This window comes from Anomalospiza imberbis, chromosome 8 (assembly GCF_031753505.1).
Source record: "Anomalospiza imberbis isolate Cuckoo-Finch-1a 21T00152 chromosome 8, ASM3175350v1, whole genome shotgun sequence".
Taxonomy (NCBI): Eukaryota; Metazoa; Chordata; class Aves; order Passeriformes; family Viduidae; genus Anomalospiza; species Anomalospiza imberbis.
The window spans coordinates 23,924,734-23,944,244 of record NC_089688.1 but is presented as its reverse complement, the minus strand read 5'-3'; the positions used below and the strand labels follow the sequence as shown (position 1 = coordinate 23,944,244).

General features: G+C 36.7%; 1 protein-coding gene across 2 annotated transcripts in view; it reads left to right on the top strand.

The window, feature by feature from the left end:
- CFAP43 (cilia and flagella associated protein 43) overlaps positions 1-19,511 on the top strand; it is a 43,181-nt gene that overhangs the window by 4,977 nt on the left and 18,693 nt on the right. Inside the window, exons 4-17 of one of the 2 annotated variants that reach the window (XM_068197995.1) lie at positions 1,295-1,462; positions 2,396-2,546; positions 6,971-7,121; positions 9,088-9,150; positions 10,090-10,169; positions 10,874-11,005; positions 11,644-11,760; positions 12,859-12,939; positions 13,752-13,900; positions 14,932-15,035; positions 16,060-16,200; positions 17,052-17,221; positions 17,961-18,113; positions 18,595-18,725. In XM_068197995.1, the coding sequence (XP_068054096.1) occupies positions 1,295-1,462; positions 2,396-2,546; positions 6,971-7,121; positions 9,088-9,150; positions 10,090-10,169; positions 10,874-11,005; positions 11,644-11,760; positions 12,859-12,939; positions 13,752-13,900; positions 14,932-15,035; positions 16,060-16,200; positions 17,052-17,221; positions 17,961-18,113; positions 18,595-18,725 (1,791 nt within the window). Of the gene's footprint in view, positions 1-1,294; positions 1,463-2,395; positions 2,547-6,970; positions 7,122-9,087; positions 9,220-10,089; positions 10,170-10,873; positions 11,006-11,643; positions 11,761-12,858; positions 12,940-13,751; positions 13,901-14,931; positions 15,036-16,059; positions 16,201-17,051; positions 17,222-17,960; positions 18,114-18,594; positions 18,726-19,511 lie in introns of those variants that run through there. The other variant, XM_068197996.1, reaches the window with a different exon arrangement.

The following is a 19,511-nucleotide window of genomic DNA, read 5'->3' as shown; positions in this document are numbered from 1 at the left end:
TGAAAGATGTCAGTCTCAAAATATAAAGAGCTTGTGGATAACTAAAACTGCCTTTTATCTGAGATATTTTATCCCTAATATTTATTCTTTTCTGTTCAAAGGAGAAACTTAATGTCAGATTCCTTTTCAGATACATGTTGCACCATAGTTTTAGATCTTAGTAAATTATCTACCATAAAACCCTGTTGGTGTTATCTGGTAGGTATGAGAAATGAACATGCTGACAGATCTTTAGAAAGAAAGATATGCTGATATCTTTAAAAGAATTGTAGCTTATAGCTTCCTGTCATTTTAATGAGAGCAATTGCATATGTGTGAATAATTCCCATTTTTTTGCATATGTTATAAATGTTAACCATTGTTTGCTTCATGATCATTTCTGTGAGTGAATTTTTTACAGCCAGACTAAGGGATTATAGTGAATCCATTTACAGCAGTGTATGCATTTTAGATTTCTCCTCTCAGCAATAATGACAAATACTAAAGCCCTAAATGCTATTTAGAATAAAAGTCAGATAAATTGTCCAATAAATTAAGAAACAGTTTTAACTATTTTCTTCCAATTATGTTAATCAGTTCTTGGATAGCACCTAAAAATGCAAATGCCATCAAATAATAATCTCAATATTGAAAAATATGCAAATTAGATGAGAACATAAAATAGGTTATACTGGACAAAGAAAAGTCAGCAGAAAGCACATTCCCAAGCTTCTGTTAGCTACACACATAAGGGCATAGCAGCCCCACAGAAACTCTGCCCTGGTTTGTGACCATAGCTTGTATGTCTGCACTCACAACACAATTACTGTATTACCTAGGTAATTAATCCACGGATAATCATAGGCTGAATGTGTTTTGTTTCCTCATTATCACACCTTCCAGCTGCAAGTATTATAGTCATTATGTTACAGACTGGGAGAGCAAGGCTAGGGTTCTGAAGAGTTAATTGTTTGGGCCTGTTTTTATAGTCGCTGATGGAGCTAATGGAAAAAAAAATCCATTGCTTGTGACCATTGGTCTTTTCACAAAAGGGAGTGCCTGATAATGTTTCTAAAATGTCAGTTATTCTATCATTTTCTAGCAGTAATAATGTTATGTGTGGCTAATTAGCCACACGCTTTTCATTCTCAAGAGGACTTTAACTTGTTTGACAGCAGAATTTTTTTGTCAGTGACAAAGTATTTGGTTTCCAAACTGGATCTTGAACATCAGTCCTAATCACATCCAGACCTTTGGCTTCAATGTTTTTCACCTGTTTAATGGATTTGATTTTCTTTTATTCTCCTTAATGAAGGAACTGGCAAGAAAATCTCCTCCTGTGCAGTGAGTCTCAGCCAGGGCTAACAGGAACCTCTCTGAGTTTTAATCCCATGAATTGGCAGCAGCTGTGTTTTGTTGCTGAGAGCTCCGTTACCATCTGGCGCATTGAAAGGAGCAAGGACGAGCATCACCTTACACGACAGTGAGTGGAACACCCCTCAGGCTAAGAGCAATATCTAGAAGTATATTTTAATAATAAAGACTAGCAACACACATCTCTTTGCAAAGGATTTAGTCCCACTTAGTTCCCCTAGGTATTGCAGTCAGTAATTACTGAATCACAACCACTATAAATCTGTCTGGTCAATCAAGTGAATTAAATTTATGATTTCATTTCTTAGTACTCACATGACCAGATTATGCACACCATGAAGCTAATACTAATCAGCTGATTTGGAAGCCTTGATCAAAAGCTGTGTGACTGAATAAAGATAGTGCCTGGACTGCTTTTCTGTACATGGCTATGTTGAGCATTGCTTTTGTAGCTATGAAACCATCAAATTTGGGTCAAATTATTCCTAGTAAGCATAATTAAACAATATCTTCTTGTAATCACAAATTCTGCCAAAAGCTGTGTCAGTTTTCGATGTTATTTTCAACTTCTGTGGCTAATTCACAGGTCCAGAAGCATGGCTCTGTCAATGCAATTCACTGTGCACAGCAAAACTAGAATTTATTTAAGCCAAAATGTGTTTTGAGGTTGGTATAAAAGTAGCACGTATCACTCAAATTGGAGTTGTTGACGTATAAAACCTATGCTTCGAGGTGGCAGCTACTGTACCATTCCCAACTGTGTTTAATCTCATTAAGTATTAATGTAATCAACATATTGCCACATTCACAGTTACACTAATGAAAGTATAATCAAGGCCTTAATTTGTGATCTGAAAAAAATACCAAAGGGTTTTTGCCTTTTGGCATTACAGGATGCATATGCAAATACGTAGGCATACTCACTTTTCCTCCATTCAGTTTGCAGAAATAAAGCCCATTTTGAAAACAGCTTCTCTGTTTTGTATCAGTGGTTGCTATTCATATTTCTTATCCAGCGACTGTGTCTTTTGCCTTTTCACAGCCCTGTGGAACTCCCTGATGATCACGGTACCATGAGTCCTCATGAAGATTTGTTTTTCCCAGCTTCTCGTAGTGATGATCCATACTATGGTCCTGATTTGCCAGTTTCAGCCATTGCTGGACTGGAAGGAGATGAAGCAGAAACATTTGTGGTAGTTACTGATTTTTTTTCCTTTTTACTATTGCAAGTCATTATACTTTCTATACAAATAGGTATTAAAGAAGTCATAATTCTAATGCTTATTAAATAGGTACAACCCAGTAAATGGATCTGTTACCTCAACAATATCTTTGAAATCCATTTTGCCAGGAGACTGAGAAGGCACAATGCTGCTGCATAGTACAGTACAGTGTTGAGATGTTTGACATAGCTCCTAGCATATATCTGTGCAGTGGAGGTTTGAATCTGTATCCCAGAAGCAGTATGAAGTGTGTCAGCATTTAATTGTGCCCAAGCTAAAATGGCCTGCTGAAAACTTGAAAACTTTTTCCCATGCTAAACTGATGGTAACCCTCATGTATCCTTACTTCCCTTTGGGATTGTTTTCTTTTTGACATTGAAAATATTTCAAGCTATGAAAACATTGAAGGCTTTTTTCCAGACAAAAACCACTGCTTCTGAAATAGATTCCCATACCACTGTAAGTGTTGGACCTTGCCATTTGTCTCACTTATATTTGATTATTTACTTTTTATCCTCCCTTGAGGTGCCTCTTTTTAGAGGCTTCAAAAGTCTTCTCATTTTGTTTGAAATTTACTTTTACATGACTACCAACTAGAAGTATGAAAACATTTAATTTGCAAATCTGGGATTCTCTTCTTAGATTAAGACCATCAATTTCCATTTGATGGCTTATGATGTATATGAGACATCAAAACTAGCATGCATAAGATGACACTGGCATTATATCTTCTCAATGGACAAATGGGAGTTCTGTATTAGTGTATGAAGTAGAGTCAAAAAGTAAAACCAAGAAATTATGTTTTCCTGACTTCATCATCTTTTTGTTGCCTCATGCTTTCACAATGGTAGAGGTTTTTAACTGTGTAACTAGTTTCCTATGGTTCTCAGGACAATCAAGAACTATTAAAAATATCCTTTATTGATTCTAAATACATGTGAACTGTTCATATTTGAGATCACTTAGAACATAAAAAGTGAAGATAATATATACTTATCTGGGGCTTTGCCATTTTCTTCTGCCTTACTGCCTCTGAGGTTATGTGCAGATGATGAACTCTGCAAAACCCACTTTGTTCTTTATTCTGTAAAGTGAATTACAAGAAGTATTGGAGAAAAAGCAGTTCCTGTGTTAGGTCTGTGAGGTTTAATAGAATTTGTCCCAGAATAGATGCCATTCTGTTCAGTAGTAGTACATTCTTACGCTTGAACTTGCAGAACCATGTTTGGGACTTTTCCACATGGAAAACTTTCTGCTTTCAACCATGCTAGATATATGTATTAGGGATCTATATAGGGTCTTTGCATTCCCAGCTGCCTTCAGAAAAACCTAGATTTCTTTTTAGCACCTTCAATGTGATTATGTTCTCCTTATCCATAGAAATATTTCTGGAGTAAGAGTAAACTGTTGTAGTAATCTTCATTGAAGCTTTCCTTTTCTGTCAAATAATATGGTAAATATTTTGATAGTTATTTACTGTCCAGTTTTCTTAGATGTGTGTACTTTGGTTGTCATTATTGGTAGGTAATGAACAAGTTATTTAGAAATGAATTTTTTTCTTCAGAAATACAGGCTCCTGTTTCTTTTTTTGTGGTGGTGGTGATGTTGTTTGCTGTGTACTAAACTGTGAGGTTCTGTGCTCACTGTTTAACACTGGGAGGCAATGAATCTGTTTCTGGCATGTTTTCACCTTGCTCCAGAATATGGTAGCTGAGTAATTGTTTTTTAAGACTTGAATTTATTGTGCCTTACAGCACTAATTCTCTCCTCCTCGCATGCCTGTGCACATAAACTCCATCTCTAACCGAGCAGAAAAACTGAGCCCTCTTAGTTCTTTCAAGGGCTGACACTGGAGGGAAATCACATGCTTATGATTGTCCTGTCAAGTTAAGCAGCTCTTTGCAACACCCCAGCACTGAAAAGCAAGCCCAGTGTGCTTGTTAGCTGCTTGGAAGTGTGTCCGTGTTCCATACTCCAGAACCACGTGCTGAGGCTGGCTATGTACCCAAGTGTAACCACAGCGGGGCAGCAGAGGGAAAGGATTGAAATAGCCTACAGCTTTCCCTCCTTTTCTTTTTTGCATGAGATTTTTCTAGATCAGAGTTTTCTAAATGTGCTTTACCACAGAGTCACAGAATATGCTGGGTTGGAAGGGCCCTACAAGGATCACTGAGTCCAACTCCTGGCCCTGCACAGGACCATCCCCAGGAGTCACACCCTGAGAGTGTTGTCCAAGCTCTTCTTGAACTCTGTCAGCCTTGGTGTTGTGACCACTTCCTGAGAAGCCTCTTCCAATGCCCAGCCAGCCTCTGGTGAAGAATCTTTCTCTAATGTCCAACCTAAACCTCCCCTGATACGGGCCATTCCCTTTGGGTCCTGTTCCTGTTCTTCCCCTCACAGGGAAGTTGTAACTGCAGTGAGGTGTCCCCTCAGTCTCTTCTTCCCCAGGCTGAAGAGACCAACTGACTTCAGCTGCTCTTTATACAGCTCCACCTCTAGACCCTTAACTCTCTTCCTAGCCCCTCTTTGGATACTCTCTAATAGTTTATTATCTTATATTGCAGTGACCAAAACTGTTCACAGTATTCAAGGTGAGGCAGCCTCAGTGAAGAGCAGAGTGGGACAATCAAGCCCACTTGAATTGATTTCATCTCTAGCATCAATTTTATTCCATTGTCTTTTTATAAAACTTTTTGTGGCAAGGATCCATCATGGATTATTTTTCCTGATAAAGTACTATTCAAAAGGGAGAGAAGTTAAAAAAAAATTCAGCATTATTATTATGCACCACCGTGCCATTGCACAGTCCAAGAAGCATCCTGGTTTGGGATTTACATAATCTCATCCTAGGATTAGCATATTTTTATATGTAAAGACAGTCATGGCAGAAGGTACAAAGGAACACTGCAGAAATTGTTTTTACCCAGAAAGCTTCTGTTTTGCAGAAGTTCAGTTACAACCTTCCCAAAGATTTGTGACATTCAAGCCTTATAAAATCATTGAAAATGCCTATATTAGATGTTTTTCTGGGTGATGTAAAGCCCCATTTGCTATGAATTTTTTACTGTTAGCCATATTTGATGTATAAAGTAAATATTAATATACTTTACTTCTGTAACATTTTTCCCCTGAGGAACTAAAAATGCTTTGTAAGCATAAATAGAATGTAAGTTCCTTACCTAAAATCATATAACAAGGGCTTGGTATATTTTGCTAATGAAATCTAGGTACTTATGGATCTCTGTCCTATGTTTTCATCACAAGTCCATCTATATTTCCTCTTTTTATAGAACCTTTATTGAGACAGCAGGTGTTTTATAGAATCATACTTAGAACCTTGGTTTTTTTCATCCATCATAGTGTTTAGTGATCCTCACCACTTCTGCACACATGCATGGTGGTTTGAATCCTTTCTTTTAAATGTTCTCCCAAGGTTTTCTTGTGTTTTGTCTCCCTCTTCCCCTCTCTCAATTCTCTTTAATCTGGTTCTTTCTGTCATGGTATTTTTATGACCTTTGTTACTGTTGTATCTGAACAGGCCACTCTCTGTCTTTAATAATACTTGCTGGACAAGTACTGTTCTTCCTGTTTTATGGAGGACAGATTTATGAGAGTTATTTTAGCAAAATGAAATTCAAGGCACATGGGAAGTCCAGGTCAGGGATATTTCTGTCAATTATTTGCAGATGACACAAATATTGACAAATCTGTTTTACAGAGCAATTTGGATTATACAATAAGATAAGCTATTCAAACAAAATGTTTTTAGTACTGCCAGGTATGTAAGAACCAGATGTTCACATTTTAGCTATAAAGTGGAAGAATATTCTAAAAAGCACTTTGAAAGGCATTTGTTGTGGTGAAGTCATAATAAGTAACCATTTAAATTGGGGCTTCTAGTGTCCTTCTGACATTTAAATAACCCTCTAGGGGTTCAATGTGTTGAATTTTATCATAATTGTATCATTAAAAGTTTCTGAAATGTCCTTGTTATGGTGGGTCAATATCTTTGTGAGGATAGGGAAGATACTGGAGGGATTTCCAAGCTAGAGATAAAATTGTAACAGATGCAAGTGCTGGAGAATAAATCCAGATAAATGCAAATTTTAAAATATATAGTTTTTAATTGAAAATATAATTCATAATTTAAACAAGTTTCTAGAGGGAGAAGTGAGTTCTCCACCACAGTCTCCAGACATACACTTTTTTGGAGAATGTCCTCTGTCAAGTTACTGGCTTCAGTGAAAGAATGAATGACTAAAATAATGCTGATGTTAAACATGATGTCAGACTCTATGAGGTAATGATTTTTTTCCCTTACCTTGAAATGTATGTAACAACTTGTACAGATATTTGTTAATTGTTGATTGAACTTGTTTATTTTCATGCTGAAGCCTAGAAATTGTATTAAGACTTCAGTGCATCCCACTGCCCACTGCTGGACTGCAACCTCAGAAATATACATGGGCTGTAAAGAAGGATATGTTTTGGCAATTGATGCTGAGCAATACAGTGTTTCTGTTCTTCAGCAAAAAGCTCCACCTGGTAAGAAATAGCTGAGTGTGTTTCATTCAAGCAGGGAAGAATGTAGATAGGTGAAAGCTTTTTGTGCTTTCTTCTGTTCTTCTATTGGCTTCCTTACAAAAGTTATAAAGCTGTTTTGTTGAACTCTACTTTTTTTATTAGTACAGTAAACATATGAGAATATCTTTTGAGATTATGTGGGGGTGTTTTTAACACCCAATAACTGACCTCCATTTTTCTTTCTTAAAAAAACCAAAAAAAAACCCCAAAAAAAACCCAAAACCCCCAAAACCTTTAAATACATCAAAATTGATTAGATTAACTATATTTCCAGGAGTCCAGATCTTACTAACCAGCCCTACTAGATTAAAATGAAACTATGAATATACCAGCTACTAATAGTAGTACTAATAGGAGTACTATTTTTGCTATTAGTTAAGTACCAATAATTTATTTTATTTTGCATGAAATGTTGTATAGTCTTCATTTGCTGTGTTGGATAAAGTTAGAAGTGATCTTTGAGAGCTCATGAGTCTTCAAAAAACAAAACTGAAGCAATGTGGCTTAATAGCATTCCTTAGTGCCAGCTCTTACGTAGGCTATTTTATGATGAAAACAAGGCTGCAAACACTGCCAGGCTTTACTGCAGAATGTATGAAGCACAGAGTGAACAGAAGATATCTTTGGCTTCAAACAAAGAAATCTGGCTTTAATTTATTCTGGAATGGGAGGACCTCTGATTGATTGCAACTCTCCAGCGTGGTTTGTGTGCCCTGTATGTATTCCCATCTGTCTTTTTTCGTGGGGACCTTGAGCAGGCTATGACTGACTAAAGTTTCATGTCAAGGGCAGCCCATTTCAGACCTTCTTTTTCTGGGAATCCTGAGATGTCTCCTCTGCTAAATGCCACTACCCTTCTGTGCCCATTCAGAGGGCTCCTAAATGGAGGATGCTGAGACACAGCCAGCAAAAATTGTTCCTTAGGCAATCTGTACCCCTTCATCCTTTGATGGGATGGAAGGTGTCAGTCTTACAGTGCACATGAAGTTCATACCTTGGTCAGGGCTAGGAGGAATCTACTTCTCCCTAACATAGAGCTGTTTCCCTAACAAACACTGCATTAGTGGTAATAGATAATTTCCTGGTAATCTTATTTTCTTCTGTTTACATATAGTACTTGATTTTTCAAGCTGCAGCAAGTACCCTGACTTCATTTTTGGTAGTTAATACCAAAATAAAAGGTTGCTTTTAAAACAATCTTAACAAACCAGCATTATTTCTCTTTTTTAAAACTATCAGACTGTTAAATTTAGCAAATCAAGAGTTGGAAATCATCAAGAAATAAAAACCTGAGGTGTGACCCAAACTGTTTTTGTCAGTTGAGTAGAAGGCAACAATAATATTGGCCATTTGGGCTTTTTCTTGGCCTGTGTGTTCATCTTTGAGTCCTGTCCTAAAGCTGTGTAACAAAATTCTCTGTATGTATATTATACTGAAGCTTCTGCTTAATTTAAAACAGACTGCAATCTATATCTATTTAGCAGAATGCTGAAGTGCATGGCCAGCTTTAAGCACATGCTGAATTCCTGATACAGTGTTGCAAACAGAATCATAAGCAGCCACAACATTTCACTTAGGCATTGTTTTCAGAGTGGCTGAACTTCCTTTGTAAGTGTATCTAAAAAAAAATCATTGTTAGAAATAAAAATACCATAACTTGGTACTAGAAGGAAGAAAAATCTGCATCTGAACCACTCTCCACACCAAGTTCATGTTATCTCCTTGTTACAGCTGTAAACTGAATAACAGAACTGTGCCTGCTCAGTTGTATATATGGCAGAAATGGTAGATACTGAGGAAGAATGCACATTTTTCATTTAGCATACTGAACCTGGCCTTTTCTTGAATAGAGTGGAATACAACTGACTTGTATTGCAATATTGACCTACAAACAAGGTTGACATTTAAATTGTTTTCTTTTGTGCAGAGTTCATGCAGAAAATAGCAGATGTGGTGTCCTATGCTCGTAGAGAAGTGCAGAAAAAGAAAGGTATTTCCATGTTCAGATGAAGCTCATAGATTTTTAGGCAGCACTGCTGATGTCTGGGAGTAATAATATGTGAGTACAGCTGGAAGCCACTGGTTAGAAAAACTCATCTCACACTGGCCTCTGCAAGACACATTGTTGGCAATCTTATGTGTATTTACATGACAAAAGATTAATACCTTTTTTTGCTAAGAGCCAGCCAAATTAAAAGCCTCAGGAGAAACAGTTACAGCAGAAAAAATTCTGTTCATTCTAATTTAAATTGGAATAAGTGGTGCTAGTAGAGGTTCCCTACTGCTTAGTTTTAGCATTTCTTTAGATCTGCAATCACTCATAATTTTTCTGAGTTAGGATTTAGGGATTTATCTCAAACACTTTGTTTTGGGCACCACAGTACAAAAAAGATAGAATGGATGAAGTTCAGCACATTTCCACAAAGGCTGTTACAGTCGTAGTACATGACATACAAATTTGGTGTGAGAAAACTGTTTGTTCAGCCTGGAGGAAAGGAAATGAGGGATTTTACTATTGCTTTAGCTATCAAAACAAAGGTTAGAGAGAATGTACAACCAAAGGACAGTGTTTGCATCAACAGGAATTCTGGGTATATATTAGGAAATAAATAATTTCACAGTGAAGGTAGTCAGACACTGGGACAAGTTGCCCAGAGAAGATATGGAATTTCCATTTTTGGGTATATTCAAACTTTAGCTGATATGAGTCTGGACAACATAATTCAACTTTGAAGTTGGTTCTGAGTTTGAAGTTAGCTCTGTGCTGAGCAGGAGGTTGGATTTGAGGACTTCTAGGATCCCTTCCAATCTAAATGACTCTATAGTCCTTTTACTCACAAATAAATAGTAAATTATCTGAGATTTGGAGACTCAACACACGGTTGAAATAAATTAAATTTTATATTTTATGTTGGTTTTGTGCTTTCAGGTGGCAAACCAAGCAGTCTGCAAAAACCAGTTTTACTTGCCATGGCATTTTGTAATGAGGGACTGTATGCAGCTGGAAGTGTAAGGCATTCTTTGTGCTTTTAACTTACTCTGAGTGTGTGAAAATCTACATTCAAATGGAGTATATTTGCAGAGTTCACTGCAAAGACAGGAGTTAGGAAAAAGTGAGGGGTTGTAGGACTATAAAGTTCCTCTCTGGTGTTGACTATATTACTCTCTTAAGGCTTAACACAGGGGAGCAGAGTGTGAAAAGATCATTTTTGTACTCAAAGAAGCAATAAAAGAGGACTATCCTGGTTTTATTTAAGAAAATAGTAGAGGAACAGAAAAGAAGGATGGACAAAATAGGAAAGGAGATAAAATGGCCAATACAATTGCCAAATTATTTTGTGCAAAATGTAATTCAATATCTAACCCAATCTGAAAATGCCATTGTACATTCCTGCTTAAGTGGGGGGCAAATTCTTACAGTGTCTCAAAAACAACAATATGAAATCAAAAGCATTATCTAATGAGAGAGTCTGTTGTTATCAAACATGGACTGTCACTAAGAATTGTATTAAAGAACACCTTTATGTTCAATAGGTTTATTATCTCAGTTTGGAGTGCTTTTTTTTTAAACCTACTAAAGACAAATGACACCACTGGTGATGGGATGCAGTTAAATGCTGCTGCTCTAGTGATTTTCAGATGATCTTGCAGTTTACTTTGCCAGATAGTATAACTGACATAGACCTCATGTGGATTTGTACTTTTCTGCACAGGAGGGCATTTTAATCTTTTATCACATCAAAGATCTGCAGTATGAGATAAAAATCTGTGCTGATATCTCACAGCCCATATCCAGCCTCATATTTTCTCCTGATTACACCAGTCTGCTGCTTGTCACTGACCAGGTACAACATTTGAGATAACTGCACTACATAATGGGAGGTTCCTGGGATTCTATATATGCTGATACTATTAGTACAAAATGTTTAATGTAATCACACAAGTCAACAAATTCTATCAGAAGTGAACCTAGTCCATTCTGTGTTTTTACTGAAAATTGGAAAGACTTTTAATGAAGCACAGAACAATTGTCTCCTACAAGTGGTAGAATATAAAGTACCTAATGTTGAGATTTCCCAACAGAAATCCTTGGGTGTATCAGACCTAATTTGACACTGCAGTAGAGTTGTTCTCTCTACAGAAATGAAGTTTTATGTTGGTGTAGAATATTTATTCATTTCTGGAGTAACATGAAATTGGGTGTGTTTAAATTATTTTATTAAAGCAAGTTTGAGAAACAAAACTTCTTGAAAATATGGTTAGCTGGAGCTCTCTAAAAGGAACTAGCATTAGCCAGTGTAAATTAATATAATCCGGTAAACTCAGATTAATCCTACCGGGCACATTTTACCTCAGGTTAGAGTCAAATATAAAAGTTCAAAGAGTGAAACTCAGAAGGATGGGAGGGTTTTTTCAAGTTTTCAGAAGCTTCTAATGAAGAGTTTCATATCCCAGTGATGGATTATTTCTCTTTCTTTGTCAGGGGACAGTCTATAGTTACAGACCTGCCCATAGTGGAGAAGCTGTCAAACTCTTGGACACATCCAGCAGCTGTTTTCTGGCAGCTGATTTTCTTACTCCAGGGAACAACTACTGTGTGGTAAGAAAGTGTATTATTTTTAATATAGAATACTAGCTCTTTTCGGGTAACCAATATGTTGCTAAGGCACAAAATGAAAAGCCTTGCAGAAATCAGATTGTTCTGATATTTGTTACAGTTGTGTAACTTTTCATTAAGTAAGTAAATGGCATTCATTCAGCTATAGTCTATAAAAGGGTCAGAACTTGCCTTGGAATGCAGGTTGGATAATTTATTTTATATGGGTTCTGCTGCTGATTTGTGTGACTTAAATTGTTCAGGAAGATAGCTGAGAAAAGATGGATTCAATTCAGAGAACTGATGTTGTCCAACTATTGCTACTGATTTTTTCAGCGCTCTGCACAGATCCTCAGGAACATCCTGAGAGATACCTCTGTGCTGGGTCCAGGGACAAATAAGGCCTTTACTCATGCATCTGTCCATTCTTAGAAATTCCTTGCTTTTCATTGTCTTTTACTCCTGTAAGACATGTATCTTAGCTACCAATTCATTTACAGGCCATGAATTCTCCAGGTAGCCAGCCTCGAAAACCTGGGGTCATAGTCCGTTAAGCTGGTTGAATCTCTTTGTTCACCATTAGCACAGGAATGCTAAATTTTACCTGACTGTGTATTAGTACTGTGAAGATTGAGTATCTCTAGCCTTACTTCTTGTAAGCCTTACTACATGCAATTGTGGAATTACAAAATCACCTGGATATAGGAAGAACTCAAGTATTGTTTTGATCTCCATCATTTTTCATGTGAGAAAACAAGACCTCTCCCAAAGGCCTTCCCTTTGCAAATAAAATTGTAAGTAGGTTGTTCTATTGCTGGCAGGATGGCAGGAATGCTAATATTGATCAAGCTAACAAATTTTGCCCTAAATTGTCTTATTCTGCTTAAAGCTGCAGGAATGCACAAAAATTATTGAAAGCATTCCTTAAGCAGATGTACATTGCAGCACCTGGATTTAATGAAAAGCTTAATAATCCTGAGTAACCCTTAATCTGCTATGATCAGCAATTATTTGAATCTATATTCTTTAGGAGATCACTAATTGTTTCCAGACTATTTGGTTATTTCATCCTCTTTTGACTCTTTTTTCTCTGTTCAACAGTCTGTAACAATTTCAGGTGAAGTACAGGTTTGGTCCTTGGAAGATGGAACTTTCCTCAGCAAGCTAAACCTTGGTATTGAGGTACAAGTAAACAGGAGCTTATACATGACATACTTTAAATTGTCTATATTTTTCAATTGATAGTATAATATTCCACAGAATTGCATCAATCAGTGCTGAGGAAAGCTCAATAATGTCTTTGAGCAACCCATCAATGAGATTTAAAGATTATCTTTCAGAATGTTTCCTTGAGCTAATCCTGTCATGTTTTTATCTTGACTTCAAAGCAGAGGAAACATTTCAGCCAAATGTCTTCGTGATGCATCTTTCAGCACATCTTTGTAAAAAAATCTAAATTTTTATGGTATTCTTATATTTTTTTCTTTTTAATGAGTAACAGAAGAGTTTCAAAAGTATAAAAGCTAAAGGCCTTGACTGATAATGAAAAACAGGTTTTAAGAATTGAGCTGATAAAAGTATTTCAAACTGTTAATGTTTTGTCCTGGTTTAAGATGCATTCAGACCCTGAAATCTGACATAGTAAAAAAAAAAACAAACCCTTTCTATAACAGCTGTATACACAACAGTACACTCACTGTTGTATTTAGGTTTAGAAACTTCTTTCACTTAAAATCTGGAGAGTGGATATAATGGTTGTTTTTTCTCTGTAAAGAACAGAATTAAGTTTTGATGTATAGCTAAAAAGCATAGATAAAATTTCCATTATGCCTCTAAATACTTCCTATGTTAAAAACATGCTTTTTAAATAAACCGCTTGTGGTTTCTTCTTCAAATTTTAGGGACTTTTAAATAGCAAAGGAAATTGCATACTAACAAGTAGCATATATATAAAAATATATTGAATTGTTAAGTATCTTCTACTTCTCAACTAGGCAACTTCTATGGCTTGCTGTCCCTCCTCCAACAGTGTTGCTGTAGGGACCCAAATAGGTCAGATCTGTTTCCTTGATGTTACCAAAGCTGAAGCTCCACGGGTTGTTCACAGAATTTTTCTTTCCAAACTTCCAGTGCTGTCTTTGCAGTAAGTATGTAGTAGGGTAGAGATACTGTCAATTTATTGCTTGAGTAATTATATTAGTTGAACAAAAAAATTTGACATTTTTATTCCATAAATAAAAAATTAAGATATTTTAACAGCTTCTATGTTTTTTTCAGCATATTATGAATTGCTTGCAAGAGGTAGTAGCAGGATTTATATGAGAGAAATGTAATAAATCTGTATTTTAAGAAGGTTTATCTGAACACGGAAGATACTGATGTATAAGATCCCTTCTGAAAAATCACCATATGTAGTAATTATGCACAATTCCATGTATCTGACTTTAGAGGGTTATTTCTCACTGAATATAAATTTAAGGTCTTGTGAAGTTAAGTTTAAGCATTTGGCCATCTCTTTCTATATGGTGAATTTTTGTTACCATTTCTAATTATTAATTTACTTGAAGATCTGGAGATTATCAGTCCTCTTGTAATTAGCTCTAGTGATCTAAAAGGCTATTTTGTTTGTTGGGATTTTTTGTTGGTTGGGTTTCTCCCTCCCCCCCCTACAAATTATTGAAAAATCTGAGTATTTTACTCTACTATGCAAAAATAGAATGGATTTTGAACTGTTAAAATTTAATATAAATCTGCCTCTTTTTTGAGTCTCTGATGTATCCCTTTTCACAGCTACCTAAGACAGAACTTTAAAAACAGATATAGAAAGCAACCTGTTCAAAATTAAATCAATACGAAGATGTGTTTTTTCAAAATAATATCAAGATCCATGTAATAGTTTCATTTCTAAAAAAGTGAATGTAAAAGAAATTCCAACTTAACAAAGTTGTTAATGCAGACTGCTGTGGAGTATGATCAGCTTTAGATTGACCTCCCACTCAATTAGAAACTGCACTCATAGCACTGGGCTTTATATCTGACCCTGAACCTGTAAACCCAGAAGCTGACATTTATGTTTATGCATTCAGTGAAGTCAGCAAGTTATGGGAGTGAAATTGTTTGACTCTTTTTATCAACTATTGAATTGGTTTCTACTTGGATTTGCATTTTACCTAGTTATGATCAGAGTGGCCAGTTCCTCATTGCAAGAGCTACAGAAGGACACATCTTTATTCTAGATGCTCATCCATCAAAATCATTCCAGGTTCTGGGATATATAGGTAATACATGTAACAACATTAATTACATTTCCTTTTCTCTATTTTCTGTATTTAAAGTATACTTATCAGTCAGGCTAAGCCATTCACCTTCCTTCTGTTTATTTTCTTGGAGGACTAAACATATTCTTCCCACCTATTTTCTAAGGGCCAGAGTTCTTTCTGGTGTTTTTTGTTTCGGAGGGTTTGGTTGGTTGGTTTTAGTTTTTGCTTTTGTTTTCCCCTTTGTAATTTTAGTTAGCAGATGTACAAATATTACCTTTCTTTCAGAGTATGTATAAGTCACGGGGAAAAGAATGGACTAGCTGACAAATTGATCACAGCTCCAGCACAAAAGTAGTAGGGATGGCAAAGAACAAAAGAACTTTGTGAGAATTTGTACTAAAATTATGTAGGATAATCATTGTGTGCAATCTCCTGTTTCAAATTTCTACCACAGATATCTTTAACATGGGAGCTGCTGAAATTGTCAGCTTTGATGGTTGATAGTAAGGAATAAAATAGGATGAATTTTAACTCACAAAAAAATTGAAATTTGTGAATTTATTTTTCTAAAATCATTATTCTTACAGATCATATCTGCACCATAATTTTATGTATAAAAGACATTTTATCATTTTAATGATAACACATTCAGTTTGACAGATGGTGTAACAATTCTGTTTAACAAACAGAATTATATCTCCTTAAATAACTTAGGTAATTTGCTTGATCATATTGTCATTGTCTGGAGTGTTTGTTAGAGGAGGGTTTTTCTGTTCTTTATCTGGCAGTTATCAGCAGATAGCTTCAAAATTGCTACAATTCAAGCTTGAGGTAAATTCAGATTTAACTATTTAATGTAATAATAGTGTGCTGGTGCTTAGGGATTCCCAGCACCCAGTGCCTCAAGGGGAGTTGAGTGCATGCAGCACTCCTGAGCTGTGTTCCCAACAGGGGTCTTGTTTTTTGTCTCAGGATATTTTAATTTTAAAAATGTTACCATGCCACAGTAACAATTTCCATTGACATTCCTTACCTGCTTCAGTACTGGCAGATGAAGTTCTCCACCTTTCTGTAACTTCTGACTTAAAGAATGACTTAGTTGAAGTGATGGTACTTCTTAATGTAGCAGAGGTCCAACAAGCAAGACTGGAAATTTTTCATCTGTCTTCAGCAATGATAGCAGGTAAAAATTGAAATATATACTTACATTTTCTAGGGCAATAAGCCTAGCATCTGATTTTCAAGTTATTTACATTTAATTTTTAAAAGGCCTTGCATTTTACAAACTTTTCTAAAAGTAGTTTTGTAGTTTTCAACAGAGTTAGTATTTTCTTTAAATATTCACTAATTTTTGAATTATTTTTGTGCCTATGTTTAGATATATAAAATGGGGCTTTATTTTCAAAGCTGCTGAAGATCTACAGTTATTGTCTTCATTTCAATTTTATATCAGGTGCCTTGTCAGTCTTAATTTCCAGTGTTCCTTTAAAGCTCCAATTAGGGAACTAATAAAATATATTAACTTTATATTATTAACTTTGGTTAACTAATAAAATATATTAATTTTATCAATGAATAAAATGCCCTTTTGAAGATGTGAACTGCAGTGCTTCAACCAATACCACCCAGGCTGTGTTCCTCATGGCAGAGATTCCTAAAACAAGTTCTAGATGAAGGCAATGGTGACATGAACCTGCATGCAAACTAATTAGCACTAATTAAATTGATGTAATACCCAAGAAGCAGAGTAAATTAGTGTATGCAAATGATCACATCATGGTGGTTAAACTGTTTCCAGTACTTCTTTAGAGCCAGGAGAGCTATTGCTCTGCTTCACTGCAATGTCCTGCATCAGCACAACTCACTGAGCTGGTGCTAAACCTAAGTATTAATTAATTTCCAGTCACTTCCCTGAAAACTCACATCATGCTCACTCCTTGCTGAGGACCATTTTCATAATTACATGATAGACAAAGAACCTGTATTAGTGGTAGTCATGCCTCTTCCTCCCTCTTTCTTTTGTCAATCTTTTAGATAATGATAAGTATGTGAATGAACAAGGAATGTTTAATGCTAGTGACCTGAAAAAGGAGCAGTATTATCTGGATTGCCCTTTGAGCTCAGCAGTCAGATTGAAGGACAACATTGTGTATGGCTACTGCACCAGTGCACCCTTCATCTGTAAATACCACCTCTCTGAAGAGGTAATTCTCTGAAGTTGCTTTATTTTGGGTGGTGGTTAAATACCAGCTAAATAAAAACAAAGGCTGCAGATGAAACTGCAGGATATTATCTTAAAGAAATCCTCTCTCCACTCAAAATACCTACTTCCTACATATTCATCAACTTTCAGTATCCTATCACTTGCTCAGAAACTTGGCAAAAATAATGTCTTTGTTCTGTTACGTTGGTTCTTAAAATCCACACAGCTTGCAGGCACTTCACAAGTGGCTTCTGTGCTGGGGCTGTGGGTTTGTGCAGTCTGCCGAGTAACCTGGACATGCAGCTCCTGAAGGGACTGAGCCAGCGACAGCTCAGGACTCACAGATGCAAACCCAGCCCAGCCTCACAAGGAAGCAGTGGGGGCCTCAGGAAGCCACTGTCACTGCCTGCTGAGGAACTGCAGCTCTCTGCAGCTCATAGGTCTCCCAGAGTTTAAGAGTCAGGGCAGGTAAAAAGGTGAATTCTAAGGTCAGCATTCCTCCTTGACATGTCCCATCCTTTCTGAGCCAAGAAATTCCGGCTTGAATGTACTGAATCCAGAACCTTTTGCAGAGATGAGAAGCAAATCAGCAGCACAGCGTTGGCACTTCTTCCTCAGCTCAGTAATCCAACAACAGTTTAAACTGCAATGCATGTGGTAACCCACAAACCTCTCATTAATTTTCTCAAAATGGCATAGATATCATCTGAACTGCTGCTAACCTTTTGCTTGTTTAGCAGAATAAGTTGGAAGATCCATCAGTATTTTCATCAGAAAAGAAGATTCCTAGCAAACAGTTTGGATCAGGTTTGCTTTGTTTATCACCCAACAGCCAGTGGCTGGCAGCAGCAGCCAAGGATGGTGTTTTGTTTATCTACAATACTTCTACTCTGGTAGGTGGGCGTCTGGGCACAGGCTTTGTTTGATTTATGTGAGACAAAAGTAGGAAAATTACTTCCTTTAACTGTAAACTTTTCCTCACTTGAATAGAAGGTGTTTGAGAAACATTTATGTTGAAAATGAACTGACATAGCATTATACAAGACAATTGTTTTTATAATGAGTGTGTATACAAGCATACAAACCACTTACTTCCTTCTTCAGTAAATTTCAGCATAGATAATTTTGCTACTGTTCTCACCTCCTGCAAAATCAATATACTACAAACTTGTCCCATGTGTAGTCAAACCTGTTAAACTTAAAAACCCTAGTATTTTATGTGCTTTGTATTGCCATTTTGGATTGACTTTTATCTAAAAATAAAGAAACATTAAAATATTTTTTAAATTAAATAATAATAATAATAATAATAATTTAAAGGCATATTCCCTTATAAAAACGTATTTGCTGATACTGCTTCTATGACTTCTCTAGGATATACTTGCTCAAAAGCATTGTCACTCATACCAAGGAGGGGGAATCAGATCCATGGTATTCTCCCTGGATGGAAATTTCATCCTAGTTAACGGTGAAAATGATTGTGCCCTGGTGTGTCTGAAGTGGAAGTATGTATAAAGTGGCAGACTAATATTGATTATGTCATTTCTTGTATCCTGATAATTAATTTTTGCATCTACTTGTGATTCTAGACTTCCTTTTTCTTTGTCTCAAAGTAAGGAGAAGAATTGGAGAGAAATAAGATCATTCCTCTCATCTTCAGAGACAGCCTGCCTCCCTAGCTCAGGAAAAGTCTTACACTTTGGGTCTGATTGCAGCACAACATACAGGAATATCTTCTGAGAATTATTACAGAATCACAGAATCACTGGGTTAAGAGACCTTCAAGGACCATCGAGTCCAACCCATGCCCTAACACCTCAACTAAACCATGGCACCAGTCTTTTTTTAAACACATCCAGGGATGGTGACTCCACCACCTCCCCAGGCAGGCCATTCCAGTACTTTATCATCCTTTCTGCAAAAATCTTTTTCCTAATATCCAACCTATATTTCCTTTGGTGCAGCTTGAGACTGTGTCCTCTTGTTCTGTCAGTGCTGCCTGGAGAAAGAGACCAACCCCATCTGACTACAACTACCCTTCAGGGACTTGTAGAGAGTGATAAGGTCACCCCCAAGTCCCCTTTTCTCCAGGCTAAACACTCCCAGGTCCCTCAGCCATTCCTCACAGGGCTTGTGTTCCAAGCCCCTCTCCAGCCTCGTTGCCTCCTCTGGATGCGCTCCAGCCCCTCCATGTCCTTCCTGCTGAGGAAGGGCCCAGAGCTGGACACAGCACTCCAGATGTGGCCTCACCAGTGCCGAGTACAGCGGAAGAATGACCTCCCAGCTCCCGC